Source organism: Phacochoerus africanus, chromosome 12 (assembly GCF_016906955.1).
Source record: "Phacochoerus africanus isolate WHEZ1 chromosome 12, ROS_Pafr_v1, whole genome shotgun sequence".
In the NCBI taxonomy this organism is placed as follows: domain Eukaryota; kingdom Metazoa; phylum Chordata; class Mammalia; order Artiodactyla; family Suidae; genus Phacochoerus; species Phacochoerus africanus.
In genome coordinates this window covers 36,938,682-36,963,951 of record NC_062555.1, presented here as the reverse complement: position 1 = coordinate 36,963,951, position 25,270 = coordinate 36,938,682, and the positions used below count along the sequence as shown (strand labels likewise).

The following is a 25,270-nucleotide window of genomic DNA, read 5'->3' as shown; positions in this document are numbered from 1 at the left end:
CAAACCTACACTACAGCTCATGGCAATGCTGGGTCCTTAACCCACTGAGAAAGGCCAGGGATCAAACCCGCATCTTTATGGATGCTAGGCAGCTTTGTTAACTGTTGAGCCATGGAGCCAGGAACTCCAAGACTACATTCTTACAGAGCTCCTCTGTGGAACCGAACCCAAGTTACTCTATGACTCAGGCCCAATATCACCAAGTTGCATACCCTCCTTGTCTTCCCCATCCTAAAGCCCCACTCACATATAAGTCTTCTCCTAGAAACATTTCCTAATACAACTGGAGTTTTATCTCAGGATTTGCTTTCTAGGAATTGATTCTAAGACAGCCTCTCTAACTGTCCAACACGGTAGTTAAAATTCTTCCATTCAAGGTTTATTCCTTTTGCCTTAGGCTTGAACCCTGGTAACCTGCAAGTCCCCAGGGAGGGGTCCCAATTCAAGAGTATTTTCACTATTGACAATCTAGACTGACCACATTTCAAATAATTTCTTAGAACAAACTTATTTTGATTGACAGCAGCTTGAAGCAAAACAAGGGTAGAAGGTAGCTCTACAAAAGAGGCGAACCCTCTAGAGCCTGATTGCTTTGTCTGTGAGCTTGTCCTTGGGGAGGTGGGGGGTAGATTCCAGAACCCTGAATGCTCCTTTAACTCTCACGTTCCACATACACTCTGAATTGAAGGATGATAATAATGTCAAGAGATGTTTCTTTTTAATTTTGCTGCTGCCTTTAGCCCTAAGAGATCATTTTTCTCTACCCCATCATAGAAATGGTGTGTTTCTTTCATACTTTCAAATTTTGGCTTGTTTGGGGAAAAAGAAGGTGGGCGTGAGGTGGTGATTTATGACCAAGTAGATTGATTTTTAATTTGGTAGCTGCTGAAATTAAAAAAAAAAAAAGCTCCTCAAAGTAAACAATTTAACAGTTATCTTCAAATGCTGGGCTTCTGTTGAAATTCATTCAGCCTATGATTACACACTTCTCTGTTATCTGTCTCAAAATCCTTGGTTCCCTATACCAAAGAGATCTGTGGCCCAGAGCAACATGTTAAACAACCAATGGGGCTTTAAACCAGAATAAATTGGTTTTCCCCTCAATAGTAACCAGATCCAAAATCTGGCCAATTTCCATCATAGCCCTGAAAAGATGACCTGATTCTCACATCTCACCAGGACAAAGCCCCAGAGTACCTCAGTCCCTTCATTAGATAGCCAACTTATGCCATTTCTAGGCCTGCTAGCCTTTGCTGGGGAAAAAAGGATGCCATTGGAATGAATGCAGCCTTAACAGTGTTCTGAATAACAAAGTTAGCACTTTGAATACATCTTTGCACTCCCTTCTGGCCTGCAAAATTTCTGCTGAAAAGTCAGCTCATAGTCTTCCCTTGTACATAATTGTTGCTTTTCTCTTGCTGATTTTAAGTTTCTCTCTTTATAATTAAAATGGCAAAAGTTAAAGATAATGTCTTGGTGTGAGTTTCTTTGGGTTTCATTAAGCAGGCTCTTTGTGATTCCTGGAATTGGATGTCTATATCTTTTCCCACATTAGGGAAATTTTCAGCTATTTTTATTTCAATTAAGTTTTCTGACCTGTCTTCTCTCTCTTATCCATCTGAGACCCCTAACATGCAAATATTAATATGCTTGATGTTATCACGGAGGTCTCTTAAAAGTATCCTCATTTAAAAAAATTTTTCTTTTTTCTGTTCAGCTCAGGTGATTTCCATTACTCTGTCTTCCAGCTCACTGATCTGTTCCTCTGTATCATCTAATCTACTGCTGATTCCTTCTAGTTTATTTTTTAATTATTGTATTTTATTGTATTTTTCAGCTTTGTTGTAGTTCTCCTTTATATTTTCTACTCTGTATATAACACCGTGTTTATGTTTTTCTCTCAAGTTTGTTGAGCATCTTTACAATCATTACCTTGAACTCTTTGTCAGGTAGGTTGCTTACCTCCACTTTGCATAGTTCTTCTTCTGGGTTTTTCCCTTGTTCTTTCATTTAGGACATAATGCTCTGTTTCCTCATTTTGTCCCAGGTTGGTTGAATTTCTTAACCAATGGACTTAGGTAGCAGATGTCCTATGGGGCCCAGTAGCACACTCGCCAGAGCTACATGCTTGAGGGGTGCTCCCAAGGTGGGCTACGTGGGCCTTTCTGTCATCACAGAGCTGATTGCTGTGTGCATGCTCATAGGCAAGGCTGGTAACCAGCACTGTTGGCTACCAAGCCCTGCTTCATGCAGTGGCGGCTGGCCCACTGACAGGTAGGGCCAGGCCCCAGCATAGCAGACTGTGGAGCCTGCAGATGGGCAGGGCTGGGCACCAGGGAAGCTTGTGTGGTGGGAGAGGCTGGGTTCTGGGACAACTATCCACAGGGCCTAGAGGGTCTCCAGGCTGGTGCCAGCCCACTGGAGGGCAGGTAAGCCCCCAGGACTAATAGGCTAGAAAGAAGGCTCCAAAATGGTGTATGGCAGTACCAGCGCACTTGTGATAGAATGAGGTCCCCAGAATAGCTGCTGCCAGTGTCTTTGTTCCAGTTGCCTCCTGCCTCTCCAGGAGGCTCTCAAAGATCAGCAAGTGGGTCTGGCCCATGATCCTTTCAAATGGCTGCCTCTGCACTGGGACTTAGAGTGTGTGAGATTTTTGTCTCCTTTAAGAGCAGCATCTCTGTTTTCTACAGGTCACTGGCTCTCCCACTTGCAAGCCCTGCTCACCTTCAAAGCCATGTTCTCGGGGCCCATATGCCTGGTCCAAGAGTGCCAGGCTGGGGAGTCCAATGTGGGGTTCAAAGTCCTCACTTCTTGGGGAAAACCTCTGCAATTATGACTACCTTCTGGTTTGTGGTAACCACACTGCATCTCCACTTCTTTTACCTGTCGAGTTGTGGCTCTTTCTTTGTATCTTTTGTTGTGGCAGTTTCTCCTAGTCTTCAGGTTGTTTTCATAGCTTGCTGCCTTGTAAACAGTTGTAATTTTAGTGTGCTCATGAAAGAAGGTGAGCTCAGGGTCTTCCTACTCTGCCTTCTTCCCAGAAGTTCTTCCTTATGTCTGCCTTTTGGCCCAAACAAGATGACCAGTTCATGATTATAAAATTATGACATCCTAGTTGGCTAAATGAATTCCAGATCGTATCCTGTCTTTTTTTTTTTTTTAATCTCCCCATGGCGTATGGAGTTCCTAGGCCAGGGATTAGATTCGAGCCATAGTTGTGACCTAATCCATGGCTGCTGGATCCTTAACTCACTGTGCTGGGTCAGGGATCAAACCTGCATCCCAGTGCTCCCAAGATGCCACCAATCCCATTGTGCCTCAGTGGAAGCTCTGCAACCTGTCTTATCAGACATCCCAACCCTTCCCAGACGAGCACTTCAGGTGAAGACAGAGTCAATTATGAGCCATAATTTTAGTTAAACACCAAGTTATGCTTTCTTCTGAAAGAATATGACAATTTTTCCAAATCTGTCAGTGTTAATACCTTGGATGACAATCGAACCATTAGACAATATGTCCAATTTTCAAGTTGTTAGTTAGATCATGCTGTGTTCCCTGTAACTTGGGTGCCCAAAGTCTTTTCCTACAAAGCCAAGTTACCTATCCATACCTCTCCCCCAAACAAACATCCTTGTAGTCTTCACTTTTAATATCACTGAGAGTTAAAAATAAAAGAAGACTCATTAAGGAGACAAATTCATGACTAGTGACTTGAAGCAGCATCACAGCCCTCCTCTTCAGTGCAAGGGTGCCCTAGATCTTAGGAACAACTCTCATTCCTAGTTTTGAGCATCTGTGAAGCAATTTTCCCCAGGAACAGAAAGCAGACTTTCAATGGCAGGAGCAGCTGATGGGACATAATGCTGTCTAGTTTTCTGGCACCATCCCCAGAAGGAAACTTCAAATCACTAAGCCTGTTTTTATTTCATTCCATGTCCTCCCCAAAGGTTCCTCTAAGAAAAAGCAAATTGCTTTCATATGGGCAAGGTCTTTCCCCATTATTTATAAAATTCACTGAGAGGCTCACTAGTTCTGTCTGGCTGCCAGCAGAGAAACCTCAGGGCTGTAATTATATCTGGAGGGAGGAGGCATCAGGGTTCAGCATGTCCTTGCAACAATGAATTCCCAGGTCATCCTATCAGAAAGAATGTCTGGTGGTCACATGACACACAATACCCGAAAACAAGGGCGCTTGCAGAGACTGCCCCAGGAGTATGGATTTCCTAAGTAAATTTGCTGTCTTTGGGTATGAATCAGAATAATCCTTTTGCTAGAAAAGTCAACAGGAGTTCCCATAGTGGTGCAGTGGTTAACGAATCCAACTAGGAACCATGAGGTTGCAGGTTCGATCCCTGGCCTTGCTCAGTGGGTTAAGGGTATGGCGTTGCCGTGAGCTGCGGCATAGGTCACAGAAGCGGCTCAGATCCCGTGTTGCTGTGGCTCTGGTGTAGGCTGGTGGCTACAGCTCTGATCAGACCCCTAGCCTGGGAACCTCCATATGCTGCTCCCTAGAAAAGGCAAAAAGACAAAAATAAATAAATAATAAAAAGAAAAGTCAACAACACTGATGTAAGTGGGTTAAACAGATGCTTAGAGATAGGGATGCTCAGGTCAAAAGCATTGTTGAAAAAAATAAAACCTTGAAGATACATATTTAAATAATATACTCTGTACCCTAAAATTATGATCCGGGATATACAACATCAAAATTTTCTAATAAAATTATCAAGTTTAAAGAGTTCCTATCACAGCACAGCAGAAACGAATCCGACTAGGAACCATGAGGTTGCAGGTTGATCCCTGACCTCGCTCAGTGGCTGAAGGGTCTGGTGTTACTGTGAGCCGTGGTGTAGGTCACAGCTCAGATCTGATGCTATGGCTGTGGTGCAGGCCAGCAGCTGCAGCTCCAATTCGGCCCCTAGCCTGGGAACTTCCATGTGCCTCGGGTGCAGTCTTAAAAAGCAAAAAACAAAATATCAAACAAAAAAAACCCCATTGGATCCAATCTCCCTCAAAGACTATAATCCAACCACCTACAACCAAATCCTGGTATAATTCCTTCTCTGGCTGGCTAGGCGTGGGGTACTTCCTCAGTTCTAAGACACTGGGGGTGACTTCCCTAGCTGGGTTTGGGAAAAGGTGGAAGTGTAAGAGGGGAAACTAGCACAACAAAAAACATCTCAAACCACAACCATAGAAACTAGCATCACAAAAGCCAACTCAATGTTTTCAAAACTTCACCTTTCCAAAGAGAAGTTACCCCCACACCTGAGCAGAAGTGGTGGAAAGAATATGTTACCTTTAAGAAAAAACACCTGGATAAGCCAAGTCATATCTTCTTTTCTTCTGGAGTGAGTTCTTCTAAGACTTCTAAACCTGTAGTCTCAGCTTTCTGTCTCAGTCAAATCAAGAGAATCCTACTCACCTTCTCCCAAATCTTAGGCAACTAAGAGTATATGAGTTCTTCAGGAAGACAAATGTGGAGGGAATTCAAGGGGATTTTTACTGGCCAGTTTTCCACCTGCCCTGTCAAAATTTTTAAAGAAGGGAAATTCTGAGCCCTTGCTATTAAAATAGAAAAAGATAGTCATCATTTACTGACTCAGTCCTCACCACTCTCAGAGCATATGGGCATGAGACATCTTGTCAAACATACGGTATTCCAAATGTGATCGTGCTAAATATTTAATATTCCACAGCGGTGCAGCATAAATCAAGTCATGAAGAGTTGTAGGCAAACCACCAACTCCCACAGCAGAGGTAAGTTCCACTTCGGCTTTTCTAACTAGATTTTTACCTGTTGATTAGCTTTCTATTCAAATAATTCGTTGTTTTATTTTCCCCTCAGAAAAAGTACGAGCCAGTGAAAAACAAAAAGAAACAAAAAAACCCCCACCAATGCTGGTTAACTAATCTCTTCTTAAAATTCTCATATCAGCATGTGATTGTACCTTTGAAACTTCTTTTTAAATTATTATTATTATTATTATTACTATTGTTTTTTTGCCTTTTCTAGGGCCAATCCCTAGAGGCATATGGAGGTTCCCAGGCTAGGGGTCTGATCAGAGCTGTAGCCACCGGCCTACACCAGAGCCACAGCAACGCAGGATCCAAGACGCATCTGCACCCCACACCACAGCTCCCGGCAACGCTGGATCCTTAACAAACCAAGCAAGGCCAGGGATCAAACGCACAACCTCATGGTTCCTAGTTGGATTTGTTAACCACTGCGCTGCTGCACCACGATGGGAACTCCTTAAATTATTATTTATTTATTTATTTATTTCTATTTTAGGGCTGCACCCACAGCATATGGAGGTTCCCAGGCTAGGGATCCAATCAGAGCTGTAGCCGCCGGCCTAGGCCACAGCCACAGCAACACCAGATCTGAGCTGTGTCTGTGACCTACATCACAGCTCACAGCAATGCCATATCCTCAACCCACTGATGGAGGCCAGGGATCGAACCTGAGTCCTCATAGATGCTAGGTAGATTTGTTTCCACTGAGCCATGATAGGAACTTCCGTGAACCTTCTTTCTTAACTAACCAGGGCCCACTTCCCCTGTCTTCTTCCAAAGATCATAATAATGGCCATTCTGCCTTTAAAAGAAGTTATTATTAACATTTCTAGACTTGCTAATCATGGGTGTATTTCCTCATGCCAGTGCCTCACCTAGAGCTAGCCAATGCATAACAGTAGTAACAATAACAATGAAAAGAAAAATAACACATGCTATGTATTCAGTATATACCATTTGTTAAGCATATACATATCTTATCTCTAAATCCCATATCCACCTGACATGTAAGTATGATTATCTATTTTAGCAATCAGGATAAATACTCAGAGAAGCTTAATAACGTGCTAAAGATCACACAGCTTCCTAGCCAGCAGAGATGGGATTTAATATGCATCCTTTTGAGTACAAAGCCCAAGCAGTTGCATGCAGCAACGATTCTGCAATGCATGTGGAAGTTGTACTCACACTATATCCTCAGAATTAAAAGGCTCAATCAGCCGTTGCAGGGGAAAACAGAACTAACTATTCAGGAAGCCCTCTGAGCAACTTAGTGTATTCATCAGAGAAGATGGTTTTGTTTTGGAGTGGCTCTTATTTTTTCCACTAATCTACTATCTGAGTCTGGACATAAAAAATTAAGCTAAACCAAGTCAAAATATAAAGAACAATGAAGCACATCAACCCAGAAACTTCTTTAAGTTAAAGTCACTTTAGAGGTACCAAAAAGTTGCAGAAATAGCATAACCACTCATCTTCCTCCAGTGGAGGCATCTTATATAACCACAGACAATTATCAAAATTAAGAAACTAATATGGGAGTTCCCATTGCAGCAAAGCGGGTTAAGAACCCAACTAGTTTCCATCAGGATGCGGGTTCAATCCCTGGCCTGGCTCAGTGGTTTAAAGGATCCAGCATTGCCTTGAGCAGCTGTGTAGTTTGCAGACACAGCTCAGATCTGGCATTACTGTGGGGGTGGCAGAGGCTGGCAGTGGTAGCTCCCATTCAACCCCTAGCCTGGGAACTTCCATATGCCACAGGTGCGGCTCTAAAAAGAAAAAAAACAAAGATTTTTTTTTAAAAAAAGAAACTAATGTTAACATAATTCTATTTACTAACACACGAGTTTTCCCTCTATTACGCTTTCCTTTGTCCCAACATCCCATCTGGGGTTCCACACTGCCCTAGGCGATGCATCACTCGAATCTGCAACAGTTCCCCAGTTTTCCTTATCCTTCGTGACTTGAACACTCTTGAAGAGTATTGGTGAGCTGTTTTGGAGAATGTCTCTGCCTTTCATTTCTCTGATATCCCCTCAAGATTTGAATGAGGTCACGTGTCATTGGGAAGAACCCCCCAGAGCGCCTTGCTCAGCGCATCACGTCAGGGAGTATCTGGTGTTGGTGTCTTTTTACTGCCGATGGTAACCCTGATCCTTTGGTTAAAGTGGTATTTGCCAAGTTTCTCCACCATAAGGTTATACTTTTTCGTTTTGTAATTAAAAATACCTGTGGGGGGTGGGGGTAGGGCAAGAGAGGATACCTTGCGGCTCTGCAAATATCCTGTTTCTCTTTCAACTTTTGTCTGTCTAATGTTAGCATTCATGGATGGATCTTGCCCACAACAATTATTCTTGTGGCGCTCTGATGGTAGTTTTCTATTTCTCTCATTCCACCTACATTTATTAATTGGAATTCTTCTGTAGGGAAGGGCTGTCTCTTCTCACCCTTTTATTTATGTATTCAGCTGTTTACATCAGTATGGAGTCATGGATATTTATTTTATTCCATGGATTATAATCCAATACTAAGGTTATTTGTTTCTGTCACTCCCATTGTTTCAGTTTAGGTCATTTGCAATTCTTTTTTTTTTTTTTGTCTTTTGTCTTTTTAGGGCCGCACCTGCAGCGCACAAAGGTTCCCAGGCTAGGGGTCTAACTGGAGCTACAGCTGCCAGCCTACACCACAGCCACCACAACACAGGATCCGGGCTGCGTCTGTGACCTACGCCACAGCTCACAGCAATGCTGGATCCTCAACCCACTGAGTGAGGCCGGGGATTGTACCTGCAGCCTCATGGTTCCTAGTCGGATTCATTTATGCTGCACCATGACAGGAATTCCATTTTTTTTTTCATTTGCAATTCTTTTGTGTGGGCTCTATGCCTTTCTTAGTGCCCAGAGTTTAGGTTTTGAGCACTTTTTTATTTCCTGGCGCCATAAGACACTCCAGCCTCACCTTGTGATCTTCCTATCCCAGCCGTAGAATCAGTCATTTCGGCAAGGAGCCCTTCTTCCTTTTACTAGAGAAGGAGCCATTTCTGAATCATCCATCTTTGCAAGGAGCCTAGGAGTCCTAGTCATTTCTGCAAGGATTCTAGGCACCATAGAATCAGCCAATTCAACAAGAGGCCCTTCTTCCTTTTGCTCTCTGAAGCCGAGATCTGAAGGCCAGGTGTGCTCACTATTACTGTGGTGTCATTGCCTCTGAGCCATCTCAGGGGACATAACTTAGAAATATATGTATACATATTAGCATCCCCACAACACAAATACATATGATTTCTGTATTTATCTATGTATAGTTAAAAAACATGAGTGCACATTGATATCTCTGATTCCAATTCTAAAGACTTTGTTTAATATTTTATCCAGTGTCTTCCCAGAGGGTCAAGAGGAATGAAAAAGGTTTATGCATTTATTTAAGTGGTGTCCAGCTATTGTCTAGGCCAAGGGTCAGCAAACTATGGTCAATTGTTTGCAGAAATGATTGCCTGTTTTTTTGTGAAATACTTTCACTGGACAAAGTTTTATCAGAATATAGACTCATCCACTGATACAGATATTGTCCATGGCCACATTCCATGAGAACTTAATAATTAAGCAATTAAAACAGAAGCTTTATGGGTCACAAAGCTGCAAATATTTTCCATCTAGCTCTTTACAGAAAGGGTTTACAGATTCCTAGTTTAGTCTGAGTTTCAAATTTTCATTTGAGAGATGAAATGGAAAGAGAGTGGGTTTAAATTTTATTCTTTCTCCTACAATTACTAGTCACATTCAAGCCACTGACCCTCTCTGTGCCTGTTCTCCCCTTCTTTGAAGTATTTTGGGGAAGACTAAAGACTGTGGCTAAAATTCCTGATGCGTGATAAATGCTCAACTAATGGTAGCAAGAAGTACTTCTCCAAGTGGGCTCTTTCAAATTTTGCACAAAAGTCATCTATTTTCAGTGATGGTTAGATGACTAGTAGAGTTCACAGAGTCTGTTTTGCTGTGGGGACTTTGAACCATAATTCTAAATTCAAATCCTCACTGCATCACTCACTCCCTGCAGGACCCTGGGCAAGTGACAACATTTTTGAGCCTGCTATTCTCCTATATAAGGGTAATATCTCCATAGGCTGTAAGAATAATGTCTATGAATATCTTTATGCCATGGTCCCCAACACCAGCCAGAAGACAAAACTGGGATGGCTGCATCAAAATTAAAATTAGGCTAGGTTAAAATGCATATTCCTTTTTTTTTTTTTTGTCTTTTTGCTATTTCTTGGGCCGCTCCTGTGGCATATGGAGGTTCCCAGGCTAGGGGTCGAATCGGAGCTGCAGCCACCAGCCTACACCAGAGCCACAGCAACGCCGGATTGTTAACCCACTGAGCAAGGGCAGGGACCGAACCCGCAAACCTTATGGTTCCTAGTCGGATTCGTTAACCACTGCGCTACGACGGGAACTCCCAAAAATGCATATTCTTTATCCATTCATCCATCTATGGACACTTAGATTGTTTCCATGTCTTGGCTATTGTGCATAGTGCTACAATGAACATAGGGGTGCATGTATCTTATTGAATGAAAGCTTTGTCTGGATATATGTCCAGGAGTGGGATTGCTGGATTATATGGTAGTTGTATAGTCAGTTTTCTGAGGTACCTTCATACTGTTTTCCATAGTGGTTGCACCAGTTTACATTCCTACCAACAGTGTTTACATAATGGAATACTGCTCAGCCATAAAGAGAACAAAATGCCATTTGTGGCACCATAGATGGAACTAGAGATTCTCATACTAAGTGAAGTAAGTCAGAAAGAGAAAGACAAATACCATATGATATCACCTATATGTGGAATATAAAATATGGCACAAATTAACCTATCTACAGAACAGAAACAAACTCATGGATATAGGGAACAGACTTGTGAGGGGGAGTGGAGGAGAGAGTTAAGATGGATGGGGAGTTTAGGGTTAGTAGATTCAAACTATTACATTTGGAGTGGATAAGCAATGAGGTCCTGCTCTATAGCACAGGGAACAATATCCAATCACTTGTGAGGGAACATGATGGAAGATATTATGATAAAATAATGTGTGTGTGTATATATATATATATATATATATATATGCATAAAGAATGTGTATATATATATACACCTATGCATGTGTATATATATATATATATACATATATATGTGTGCATGTGTATATATATGCAGTTATACATATATATATATGTACCTTGATGTACAGCAGTAATTGACAGAACATTGTAAATCAACTATAATAAAAAAAAATTGTAAATGTATATTCTTTGCCCTAGCCAGGAATTCTGATTCAAGAGGTCTAGAATAAGATCCATACTGAGTATTTTTAGCAAAGACCTAAGCTGATATATTTGCAGGGCCACGTCAGGGAACCCCTGTTACTCAGTAGTAAATACTGCCTCACAAATCCTCTTTGTGATCTCATGCCAGCCCTACATCCTCACAGTGTCCTGCTACCTCCTCTCACTAGGGTAAACACTTGGCCCATTCAAGGGTTCCTACAAGTGCTATGGGAAACCAAAATCTCCTTCTTCTGAGCCACAACATTATAGCCCTTTTTAGAAGATTAAGTCCTACTGAAGGGCCAATAAGATTTTCCATGTTTCAGAAGATTATCTCGGAACCTGCTCCAAAGATGGTGGAATAGAAGGACTGGAGCTCAACTTCTCTCCTAAATTCAACAAAATTCACAACTAACGGCTGAGCAATCTCCACCCAAATGGACCGGAAACCTTCAAAAAGATACCCTACTCCAGAAGAAAAAGAGGAGGCCACATCAAGAGGTAGGAGGGGCATTTCACAATATAAACAACCCCATACCTCCCAGGTGGGAAGCTCCACAGACTGAAAACTAACTGGTTCACAGAGACTTACCTACAGGAGTGAGAGCTGTGAGCCCAACATCAAACTCTCATGTGTGGGGATCTGGCACTGGGAGAAAAAGCCCCTGGAGCATCTGGCATTGAAGGACAGTGAGGCTTGTGCGCAGGAGCTCCATGGGACTGGGGGAAACAGAGACCCCATTCTTAAAAGGCACACACGGACTTTCCTGTGCACTGGGTCCCAGGGCAAAGCAAAGTCTCCATAGGAATCTGCGTCAAACCTGACTGCAGTTCTTGGAGGACATCCTGGGAAAGCAGGGGTGGATGTGGCTTGTTGTGAGGGAAGGACATTGGAAGCAAAGCTCTCAGGAATATTCAGCAGCCATGCCTTTCTCTGGAGGTGGCCATTTTGGGAAAATCTGGCCCCACCCTTCAGTTAGTCAGTGCTGAGAAGCCCCAGGGCAAACAACAATCCAGGTGGGATCACAGCCCTGCCCATTAGTAAACAGGCTACCTAAAGACCCCTCAGGCACACATCTGCCTCTAATCCCATCCAGAGACTAAGTCCCACCCACCAGATGGATTAGAATCAGCTCCACCTACCAGTGGGCAGGCATCAGCACCTCCCATCAGGAAGCCTACAGCAAGCCCCTGTACCAACTTCAGCCACATGGGGGGCAGACACCAGAAGTAAGAGAGGCTACAACTCTGTTATCTGTAAAAAGGTCACCACACCAAAAACCTACAATAATGAAAGGCAGAGAACTATAACTCTGATGAGGGAGAAAGGAAAAATCCCAGAAAATCAGGCAAGTGATGAGGAGATTCTCAGCCTCCAGGAAAAAGACTTTAGATTGTTGATGCTGAAGATGATGCAAGACATTGGAAATAAACTGGAGGCAAAGATGGATAACTTACAGGAAACACTGAGCAAAGAGATACAAGATGTAAAACTTAAATAAGAAGAGATGCAAAAGACAATAACTGAAATAAAAAATTCACTAGAAGTAGCTAACAGCAGAATACAGGAGGCAGAAGAACGAATAAGTGAGGTGGAGGACAGATTAGTAGAAATTACAGAAGCAGAACAGAAAAGAGAAAAAAGACTGGAAACAAATGAAGAGAGTCTCAGAGAACTCTGGGACAACGTTAAACTCACCAAAATCCGTATTATAGGGGTGCCAGAAGGAGAAGAGAGAGAGAAGGGGACAGAAAAAATATTCCAAGAGATAATAGCTGAAAACTTCCCTAACATGGAAAAGGAACCACTCACTCAAATCCAGGAAGCACAACAAGTACCATATAAAATAAACCCAAGGAGGAATACCCCAAGACACATATTAATCAAACTGACCAAAATTAAGGACAAAGATAAAATCTTGAAAGCAGCTAGGGGAAAGGAACAAATAACATACAAGGAAACTCCAATAAGGATATCAGCAGATTTTTCAGCTGAAATTCTGCAGGCCAGAAGCGAGTGGCATGATATGCTTATTAATGTGAAAGGAAAAAAACCTCCAACCAAGATTACTTTACCCAGCAAGGCTCTCACTCAGATTTGAAGGAGAAATTAAAACCTTCACAGATAAGCAAAAACTGAGAGAATTCAGCAACACTAAGCCAGCCTACAACAAATACTAAAGGAACTTCTCTAGGCAGAAAAGAAGACTATCTCTTCCTTAGACAGCCTCCTCCTTTACAAAAATACACTTTGAACCTCTCCCTCACTGTACTAGGTCAGTAAATACAAAACCAAGAGCCAGGTGGAGTTTGGGGGAGGAGAAAGGGGACAGGAAGATGACCAGGGACACTGGTGAGGAGAGAAAATTAAAGAGTCACCCCTAGCTGACCCCTTCACACACTGCCCTGCTTGTCAGTAGGGCAGGGTAAGAAACACAGACTGGTCTTTCCATCATTGGCCACTACAGTGAGAGAAGGTGAGGCACAGCCTTTCTTCTGCCTGCGTGGCCCTGTCTAGTGCCCACTGCCATGGCTACCGTTGTGTCTTTGCATCTGCAATGGATGGTGTTATGGAACTGCTCCAGCTTCCTAATCAAGAGGAACAAGCAGATGTACAGCACTGAATCCAATAACCTTAAAGGCCCACAACTCCTTCTGCTACAATGGGCTGATTCACCACAAGACTGTGGGTGTGGAGCTGGAGGCGGATAGCAAAGGGGTCATGGTGGTGATGAAGCGGAGATCCAGCCAGTAAAAGCCAGCCACTTCCTACGAATGGCCCACCATCAACAAGAATGCCCAACCCACTCTTAGCAGCATCCAGCTCATGATCCCAAAGAATAAGTACCACCCAGACTTGCTCATGGCCACCATCCACAGAGCTATCACCATACTGTGCAGCCAGAAGACTGCGATGGTGAAAAGGAAGTGGACAAGCCCCACCAAGGGTTCCTAAGCCATTCCGTCATCCCCTTCCCCAAAGCAATAAAGATGTCAGTCAAAAAAAAAAAAAAAAAAGAAGAAGAAAAAAAGAAACAGAAACTGGAGCATGAGGTCCAGGACTTTTTAACCCATAGCTGGAACCAACAGTAGTGTTGCAGGAATGAGAAACCCTAGGTGATGGGAGCTGGGATGGAGATTCTAGGGTCTTTTTGATGTGAGGAACATACATCACTGTAAGTTTAGCACATGCCATGCCTGACATTCTTAGGCTGACACACAAGCTCAAAAGCCAAGACTCCCCTCCTCACTCTTAAACACCACAGAGACAAGGATAGGTGTGTCCAAGAGTAGGTATACAATGCGGGGGCTGCCAAATTAAGTGGTGCCCAAGAAGCAGATTTCAAGTTTCTTAATCCATCATCTGCCAAAGAGGTAAACGTCACATAACATAAAAATCATTTTAAAATACGTATTTCATTGGCGTTTAGTACACTCACAATGTTGTGTATCTACCACTTATATCAAATTTCAAACATTTTTATCACTCTAAAAGAAAATTTCATGCCCATCAAGCTGTCACCCTCTTCCTTTCCTTTATATCAATAGCTAGAGTGAGGAAAGGATTTTTGAGATTTTTACGTAGCCACTGTTGAGGAGCTTTGGCAATCTTTGGCTTCAAAGGGCACAAGAACATTCTCTCTTCAACCAGGTGGGAGTAACTTTCTGGAAAGGCCTAAGGTTAAGTTTCCCTTCCCTCTGCCTCATTCAGTCCAGTGGAAACAGTGCCAGACTCTTATACACACTTACGCACACACACACAGATGCTGGTCAGTTTCATGGGATCAATAACCATGAGAACAAGTGCATCACAATTGCTCTGAGAAGAATCTAGCAAGCACCCAAAAGTCTGAGTGCCCCTCCCAAATAGGTCCAGACAGTGGTCAGCTCTTACCCGCTGCTTCTCTGGGTCCACATAACGAATGCCAAAGTAGTCCTTCTCCAGCAAGCTGTAGTAGTTGCAGATGTGGTCAATAAGAAACTGCCCTTTGGTCTCCCTCTGCAAAGAAAGAACATTTATATTTCAGCCAGAGATCTCCTTGTACATTCATGTCTAAAATGGTCTCATTCACTTCAATAGGTCTGTGCTTAGAGAAATGAATTCATTCACCTGTCTTGGAGCAGGGCTTCCAAACCCTTTAACTGTAATCCACAGTGAGAAATTCATTTTACACCGAGTCATTACAAACACTCACACACACACACACACCCCCCAAAGGAACACTAAAAAGAGGAACCAAAAGGATACCAAACAATACCCCGCATAGATGCAACACACTCTACTATATTTATTGTATTCTATTATATGCCATTTACTTTTTCTAATGCTGTTAATGATTCACAACACTGATTTCACAACTCAACACCTAGGAGAGATCCAATGTTTGCAAAACAATACACAATGCCACATATGAAGCACCTGGCTGCTTGCTCTTATTGTTCAATAGGTTCATTCATTCAGTCCTTAAAACAATCCTACAAGGAAGGTCCCCATTTTATATCTGAAGAGAGGTTCATCAGCTTGCCCAAAGTCATACAGCATGTACAGAGCAAAGTAGAACTTGAGTTGGGCCACCAGAATCCATGCTCCTTTGTTTTTCTGGAGCATTGGCGAATCCACTGTGACTCTGCTAGAACACAGGGTCTGGATGGTATGGAAATGCAATAAATGTATCAGATGGAACATCCCAACTCCCATCAAGAAAGGTGGAAAACCTTCTGCCTCAGGCCTCACAGCCATAAATCTGTATAGAGATGCATTATGGTAGATGGGGGGGGAAGTCCAGGACTGGGGTTCAAAGACAGGTCTTAGTGACCTTGAGCAAAGCCCAGCTGTTTCCACATCAGTAAGAATAACTGGCTGGACTAGATTTCCAAGTTGGTTATATTATTTTTCCTTCTAAAATTTTATGAGTAAGAGATGCAGCAGCCGAATCTGATTAAGATAAATACCACATCAACAAAACTCTTTAGTAGAAAAGACCCTTCCAAACCCTCATCAGGGTATTTGATAACTTTCTGCTTCAATCAAAGTCACTGACAGATCCAAGGAATGTTTTAGGAATGGAATGCGACCTAGAAAATATAAATGAAGAAACCAAAGACATTAAGTGAGCCACTCTTCCAATCCACTAAAAATAATTTTAGAAGATCACTTTGGTCTATGTTACATGATTATCTTTTCATTAGAAACTACTACAACCATCTTGAGAAGGTGATGAAAAAGTTACTCACTGGCCTGGGATGCACTGCACTGAATGAAAGACTGGGGCTTATAAGCACTTACTGTGATATGAAGCTTCAATTTTGTGGAAATCATGTTTGAGGATGATTTTGAATTAGCTTTGAACCTTTACTTCCTCTGTAAGAGAACTCATTGGATGTAGCTCAAAAGGGACAAAACATCATGTTGGAACTTGTTTTTAGATTTTTGTAATTGTTCTTAATCCAGTAGGCTCAAATAAGAAGCTATATATCTGATGACAGCTCATTCCAATGTTCAGAATATAATCAATGGATATAGTTCCCTTCACAGAATTACTCTGCAATCCATCTATCTTAAAGAGGTTGCTGTGGGATCGAATCACTGAACATAACACATGAGTTCATCATTTTATGATTGGATTGCCAAGCTCTCTGCTGCAGAATTTACCATGGTGGATTACCCCCACCATATGCAAGACACACAAGACATGTGGGTTAAAGCAATGCTTTATAATGATCAGACTTTGAGCATGACAGCCACTGCTAGCATTTTTCCCTAAAGAAGATACAGTATTCCAAAGCAGGACAAAGATTTTTTTTTTAGTAATTAAACACAGCAAGCAATATACACTCCACAGCAATATCTCATACTCTGCAAGGTCCTTGAGAAAAGGAAATAGCACTGAAGACAATATAGTAACTGGGAAATGCAAGTATGACTGAAACAGAATTCAATAACTTCCACAAATGCAGGTGATACCAGTTCCCATGATTCCAGGCCACCAAGTGAGTCCTAGGTCTCTGATCCTTAGAGTACCACCCCAATGCAGCAAAATCACAGCAAATTCAGTATCACTTAGGAGGTAACTTGTTGGAAACACATAATCCCAGGTACCATCCCAGACCAACAGAACCTAACCTCATTTTAGCAAGATCCCTCAATTCTTCATATGCTCATTCAAGTCTGAGAAGCATTGGTCTAGGGGAATTTCCCCAATATGTGAAAAGTGCCAAAACTCTACTACACAAAATGCCCATTTTCCTTGAGAATTGTCTATTCCCCAACTCAAAAAAATCATTAGTCTTTTTCCAACCTCATGAAGACACACTGCCCCTGCATCTGCAGGCTGCTAGCCAACCTCGTCATCTCAAGATGCTCTGTATCACCGTTTCATGCAAGGAAGTCCATTTACAGCCTCATGGTCTACTCTGTTCCACTCCTGCTTGGAAATCTGGACAGTGTTCTTAAATCATTTAAATACCTATCATTATCATTTCTGTGCATTAAGCCCAGCTCTTGCAGTAAACAAAAGGCCACCCATGCCCCATACCAAGAGTTGGGAGAGCCTGTTCAGGGTTCAGGAGTGAGAGGGTGCAGAAGTTCAGCTGCCAACCCTGAATACTGCACTTCAGGGGAGAAGCCTGAAGTGGGGGAGCACTGATTCTGTCCCCACCCCCACCCCCAGCCCTGGAACTCTGTGAACTGACCCAAACCTTCTAATCATATCCTCCGGAGGTTTCTGAGGGCAGAAGCCATTGTCTACATGCCATCCTGCTACGTAAGCCAGTACTTGGCACTCTGAGTGTTACCAAATGAATAAATGAGGCACTGCTTTCTCAAAATTTGGGTTCTGGAAACTAAGAGTGAGACTCAAGCAATACAGCATAGTCCTAGAGTTCCCTTGTGGTGCAGCAGGTTAAGGATCCGGTATTATCACTGCAGCAGCTTGGGTTACTGCTGCGGCATGAGTCTGAATGCTGGCCTGGGAACTTCTACATACCATGGGCATAGCCAAAATAAATAAATAAATAAATTAATTAATTAAAATAAAAATAAATAAAAAGACAACATAGTCCTTATATTAGAGATTCCTTGAACATAGCGCACATGGAGAAATGGTTACCAAAGATTTCAAGTATAAGGACTTTTATAGTCATTTATATATTTACTTACTTATTTTTAATTGTATATATTTTTGGCCATACCCTTGGCATGTAGAAGTTCCCCCTGCCAGGGGTCAAACCCACACCACAGCAGTGACAATGCCAGATCCTTGACTGCTAGGCTACCAGAGAACTCCAAGGATTTCTTTTTAATATCAAAATTTTGCTGATGCTCCCACAAGATAGCAGTTATATTGATTAGTACCAGATGGAAAGGGAAGAAACATTAAAGAGCTAGCACAAATTACTTAAAAGCTGTTACCCAAGTTGTATTTTATTAATCACAACAGTGTTTCACACATGCGGAAGACAATAGGGCACAAATGTGTGAGCAGGGCCTCATACAAGGGTGGGTAGGATGTTATGATCCAGGCCTCAAGAAACTGCCCTAAGTATAGGCTTTTGATGCTATCACTAAATGAAGTTATACGGTCTCAGGGTTGAAGGAATAATTTGTTCACCATATGCAATTAAACTGGTGTGCTGATACTGGTTGTCACCTCCTATAATGCACTGGATTGATATTTTTATCAATTCTAAGACTATACTAAAACTAAACTAAAACTATACTAAAAATAGTAAATATGGTTGTAATATTTTTAATAATTGTGGTATTTTTAATGTGTAAAAATCTAAACCAATATAGTCAAGGTGTGGCCTATGGTGTTGGAATCGTCCTCCATGAGATAAGTTCGGGAATTAAGAGCTATTTATTTTTATTGTGTCTTCTACAAGTATTGGTCCAAATCAAATTGAGGGAACAAAATTTAGGACTAGTCTCTCACTACAGAGAGTGTGATGCTCTGATCTAAACTGGGCCACCATGTTTGAGGGTTAGATTTGGGATTGCTTTACCCCAGGAGCCTCAAAGTGTGAAGAGGGCTGGGCCCTCTCTCTACCTCTCTGTCAAAATTGGGGGCAATTTTTGGTGTGCATGTGGATCCTTGAACTCCTTGCAATAATCCCACATTCCCTCAGGGTTCTCTCCCATATACTGGAAAGGAACCTAATTTTTGTAATCACAAACTAGACTACTTCTCAGAAAAACCTCTCTCTCTTCGCCATCCCAAGGCATGCACTAGAAAAATGCAACAAGCCACTATGTTCTAGTCTTGTCTCCACCACTTACCAGCTGGGTGGCCTTCAGCAAGTCATGAAATCTGAGAGTTGTTTTTTTTTTTTCTTGTATGAAAGGGAGTAATAATGCTAATGTCCAAACCTACCCCACTGGGTTATTTTAAGCTCATTCACATATTTGTTAAACATCTATTATAGAGCAGACATTTGGATAGGAATTAGAGAAAAATAGCGAGCAAAACACAATTTATAATCTCACAGACCTTCAAACCCTATGGTTTTACAAACCACATATGGAAGCATTTTTGCAAACTGCCAATCACTATACCAATGTACAATGTCATTACTAATAATATTTAGAATTATCTTAGTCTTAGTTCTTTGCCTCCAATTTCATAGATAAAGATAAAAGGAAGTTAAGAGGAAGAGTATTCACCTCCCAGAAGTGGCCTCTAAGGGAGGAAAAAAATGAACTAAGAGACAACTCAGTATTTTTGCTTAACTTCTCTTGCAGCCAATTGCTGATGATAAGTTTACTTCAACTCCTTGGTTCAGTGGTGAAGTTGAAACAACATATTTGTGTTTAAAGAGGAACAAGAGAAATCAACTGGATCAGTCAGCTGTGGCTTGTCTTCAATGAAAAAGTATGGCATGTTTCAATCGCTAATTCCTAAAACTCTATGTCAAGATATTTGCTATTGGTTAAATAAGGAAAAGAGTGCCAACCCCCAAATACTTAATGTGTTGCTATAAACCAACACTTGGGGTTTGACTATCTAACTTCGGGAATGAAAGTTTGAACATAGTAATAATAATTACTGTGTATTGAACATTTACTGTACACCAAAAACTGTTACACACTTTGCATTTAATATCCTGATAACACTCTTCCCATGTTACAGATTTTTAAAGTGAACTCAAAGGTTAAGTTTATTGCATCAGTGGCAAAGATTTTCTCCCATTCTGTGGGCTGTCTTTTCATTTTTTAATGCTGTGAAAAAGCTTTTGAGTTTGATTAGGTCCCATTGGTTCATTTGTGTGTTTATTGTCATTATACTAGGAGGTGGATCAAACAAGATGTTGTCGTGATTTATGTCAAAGAGCGTCCTGCCTATATCTTCCTCTAGAAGTTTTATAGTATCTGGCCTTATATTTAGGTATTTATCCATTTTGAGTTTATTTTTGTATATGGTGTTAGATAGTGTTCTACTTTCATTCTTTTATGTAGCTTTCCAGTTTTCCCAGCACCATTTATTGAAGAGGCTATCTTTCTTCCACTGTATGTTCTGTCCTCCTTTGTCATAAATTAGTTGACCATAGGCACTTGGGTTTATATCTGGGCTTTCTATCCTATTCCATTAGTCTCTATTTCTTTTTTGTGCCAGTACTGTATTGTTTTGATGACTGCAGCTTTGTAGTATTGTCTAAAGTTAGGAAGTTTGATTCCTCCATTTTCATTTTTCTTTTTCAATATTGTTTGTCTATTCAGGGTCTCTTGTGTTTCCATAAAAATTTAAAAATAATCTGTTATAGTTCTGTGAAGAATGTCTTTGATAATTTGATAGGGATTGCACTGAATCTGTAGATTGCCTTGGGTAATATAGTCATTTTTGACAATATTCTTTTTTTTTTCTTTTTTGCCATTTCTTGGGCTGCTCCCACGGCATATGGAGGTTCCCAGGCTAGGGGTTGAATTGGAGCTGTAGCCACTGGCCTATGCCAGAGCCACAGCAACCTGGGATCTGAGCCACATCTGCAACCTACACCACAGCTCACGGCAACACCAGATCCTTAACCCACTGAGCAAGGCCAGGAATCAAACCTGCAACCTCATGGTTTCTAGTCAGATTCATTAACCACTGAGCCATGATGGGAAATCCAATATTGATTCTTCCAATCCAAGAGCATCATATATATTTCCATCTGTTTGTGTCATCTTTGATTTCTTTCATCAAAATTTTCTAGTTTTTAGAGAATAGGTTTTTTTGTCTCTTTAGGTAGGTTTATTCCTAGGAATGTTATTTATTTGATGTGATTGTAAATGGTTTGATTTCTCTGATTTCTCTTTCTGATATTTCATTGTTAGTATATAGAAATGTGATTGATTTCTGTGTATTAATTTTGTGGCCTGCAATTATACCAAATTCATTGATAACTTCTAACAGCTTTCTGGTGCTGTCTTTAGGGTTTTCTAAATATAGTATCATGTCTCCAATATATACAAACAACTCATGCAATGCAACAACAACAACAAAAAAAACCAAACAACCCAACTGAAAAATGAGCAGAAGACCTAAATAGATATTTCACCAAAGAAGACATATGGATGGCCAACAAGCATATGAAAAAATGCTCAATATCCTAATTATTAGAGAAATGCAAATCAAAACTACAATGAGGTGCCACTTCACACCAGTCAGAATGGCTATCATTAACAGGTCAATAAATAACAAATGCTGGACAGCGAGTGGAGAAAACGGTACCCTCCTCCACTGTTGGTGGGAATGTAAACTAGTACAACCACTATGGAAAACAGTATGAGGGACCTCAGGAAACTAAATATAGAGCTACCATATGATCCAGCAATTCCACTGCTGGGCATATATCCAGACATATCTTTCATTGAAAAAGACACATGCATCCCTATGTTCATAGCAGTGCTATTCACAATAGCCAAGACATGGAAACAACCTAAATGTCCATCAACAGATGAATGGATTAATAAGATATGGTACATATATAATGGAATATTACTCAGCTATAAAAAAGACAAACTAGTGCCATTTGTAGCAACATGGATGGATCTAGAGACTCGCATATTAAGTGAAGCAAGTCAGAAAGAAAAAGACAGATACCATATGATATCACTTATTTGTGGAATCTAAAATATGGAATAGATGATCCTATCTAAATATAACAAACAAAAAAGCAAAAACAGAAACAGATCATGGCCAAGAAGAGCAGTCTTAGGATTCCCAAGGGTTAAAGGGGAGGGAGTAGGATGGATGGGCATTTTGTTTTTTTGTTTTTTTTAATGGATGCAAACTGCTATATTTTGAATGAATGGGCAATGGGATCCTACTGTACAGCACAGGGAAATGTGTGTGATTGGGCCACTTTGTTGTACAACAGAACATGACAAAACATTATAAATCAACTATACTTTAAAAATATTTTTTAAAAAAGAAATGAGAAAAATAGAAAGGTTAAGTTTGTTTGTAAGTGTCAAACCCAGGTCCAACACCTATGCTCAGGCAGTTGTAGAAACTTAATTTGCCTATCCAACCCTGATTCTCTATGTAGAGACAGAAGAAAACAGTAAAATGAGGATTTGGGAATAGTATCAATTGCCCCAGTTACTACAATTTGGATATTGGCAGGAGAAGTACTTGGTTATCTATTACCACATCAGAAATAGAGATACACAGTTTTATAAAATTCAAATCACATTATCAAAGATATCATTAATTAATTTCCCAGCATCTATTCACCTCTTTGCCTTTCTTGTTAGAACCAGACTGTATTCAGGTGCATAAATACATGCACAAACATTAACACACACACACACACACACACACACACACACACGTAGACACAAAGCCCATGAGGAAACTATACCCCACCATTACCTCCAAGGCTCAAGCTCAATTGATATAAGAATAATCTCATCTCTCTTGTCTGAATGGCTCAGGAAAGGACACATGACCCAGTTTAAGTCAATGAGACATGAGGAGAAATTGACAGTTTTCTGGGATGACTCTTGTTTACGCTTCTGAACTTGCTTAGGGAAGAGATTTTCTGCTCTCCCTGGATGTTGCTACATAAAGGTGTGAGGGCTGGAGCTGCTGCAGCCATTTTGAAACCAGTTTGGGGATGAAGCCAAGACTGAGTGGAGCTAAAATATGTACAAGGAAGTAGAATTGATATCTCCAGATTATCAATCATGAAGCTCACCTGAACTTCCTGGGCTGCTAACAAAATTCCTTGTTGTTTCAGTCAGTACACATTGATTTTTCTGTTTGTTGCACCCAAAATGCCAACACTAGAAAGACGGGTAAATCAGTGCCTCAGGCCAAGTAGAAGAGCACAGAGAAGACAACAGAGCTGGTGTGAAACACAATTAGAGGCTACTGACTAATGAACCAGAAAGCTAAATCCATCTACCAACAAGGTCTGTTTGGCCTGCATAGTGTTTTGTTTCTTTAAATTGGGAGACTGTACATGAAATCTGGATGCTGGCTGCTCTTGACAAGGTGGAAGATCTGGAAGCTAGAGCATGAGGGTCCGCTGGAGCTTTGGATTGCTGCCCCTTCTACAGAGGGAGTGAACATTGCAGTCCATCCATTTCCCAACCATTCCCACCCATCTTCCACTTCCCTCACTCCCCTGCCTGCAAGAGGAATTTGAGTTTACAACCCTGATCTGAAGCAAATTAGAGGCTTTCAAAAGGGTTCCTGGGGAGGAGTTTTCCTTGGAACTGCTCAGAAGCAGTCTCTTTGCTTGGACTTTGCCTTGGTAGGCAAGAAAAGTCCTCGGTAGACACAGTTTTGAGCTGCCCTCTAAGGCTGTCCAGCCACTAAAGTCCTAAAACCTTTGAGATGAAGAAGGGCCCCACACATACCAGATATTAGGGAGGATCCCTGAGATAAGGGGAGCAGGGAATGGCCTAAAGAGTCAAAATGTATGAACTAACCCTGACCAGGCCCCAAACAGTGACTGAATACTCAGTTTGTTGCCAGGAACAGGTCTTTTAGGGACAGGTGGTTGCATTTCTTACATGAACTAAGGGCCTACATCCACTCATCTTCATTGGCAGATGAACGAAGAATAGTAATGAGAAACTTCCACCACTAAATTTCTCTGCTTCTGTGGTGAAGAACAAGTATTTGCTAATTTAAGAAAGATCAGGACTCGATGGAGTAACAAAAATGTTCTGTTTATATCTCTGTTAAAAAAAAATTCAAGCATATTTGTGTCAGTTCACACATTTTGTTATGGTAGGCACCACAGCTTTAACCAAGAACAACATTTTAGAAAGAAATTAGCTTTCATAATCATATTTTAAATAGCAAGTGATGTAATACTTTGTTAATTGTTCCTTCCCATTGTAGCCAGTAACTGGTATTTAATAGTTGGCTGGGACATATATTTAGAAAATTGCATCATCATCCCAAGACAGTGAGGAAAGAAGCAGTGTTAAAACTGTTTAAATGGAGTTCCCATTGTGGCTCAGCATTAACAAACCTGACTAGTATCTATGAGGGTGCAGGTTCAATCCCTGGCCTCACTTAGTGCATTAAAGGATCCAGAGTTGCTGTGAGCTATGTGCAGGTTACAGATGAGGCTTGGATCCCGAGTTGCCATGGCTGTGGTGTAGGCCTCAGCTACAGCTCCAGTTCTATCCCTAGCCTGGGAATTTCCATGTGTTGCGGGTGCAGCCCTAAAACAAACAAACAAACAAACAAAAACACTGTTTAAATGGGGAGAAAGGCAAAGGAAAAAAGAATAGAGGGATCTTTCATGGTTCAGAATCTCCGTTTCTCACACAGAAACTAGAGGTTGTTTTAACAACATGGCAAATCAACTATAATTTAAAAAATAAGAAGATGTGGTATATATACACAATGGAACACTACTCAGCCATAAAAAAGAACAAAATAATGCCATTTGCAGCAACATGGATGGAACTAGAGACTCTCATCCTGAATGAAATAAGTCAGAAAGAGAAAGACAAATACCATAGGATATCACTTATATCTGGAATCTAACATAGGGCACAAATGAACCTTTCCACAGAAAAGAAACTCATGGACTTGGAGAATAGACTTGTGGTTGCCAAGGAGGAGGGGGAGGGAATAGGGTGGATGGGGTGCTTGGGGTTAACAGATGCAGACTATTGCCCTTGGAATGGATTAGCAATGAGA

General features: G+C 41.3%; 1 protein-coding gene and 1 pseudogene across 3 annotated transcripts in view; one reads left to right on the top strand and one right to left on the bottom strand.

The window, feature by feature from the left end:
* Positions 1-25,270, bottom strand: part of FRMD3 (FERM domain containing 3) — a 320,699-nt gene that overhangs the window by 143,381 nt on the left and 152,048 nt on the right. For 2 of the 3 annotated variants that reach the window (XM_047754939.1, XM_047754940.1), the window contains exon 2: positions 15,016-15,120. In XM_047754939.1, the coding sequence (XP_047610895.1) occupies positions 15,016-15,120 (105 nt within the window). Of the gene's footprint in view, positions 1-15,015; positions 15,124-25,270 lie in introns of those variants that run through there. The other variant, XM_047754941.1, reaches the window with a different exon arrangement.
* Positions 13,650-14,076, top strand: LOC125112929 (60S ribosomal protein L28-like; annotated as a pseudogene).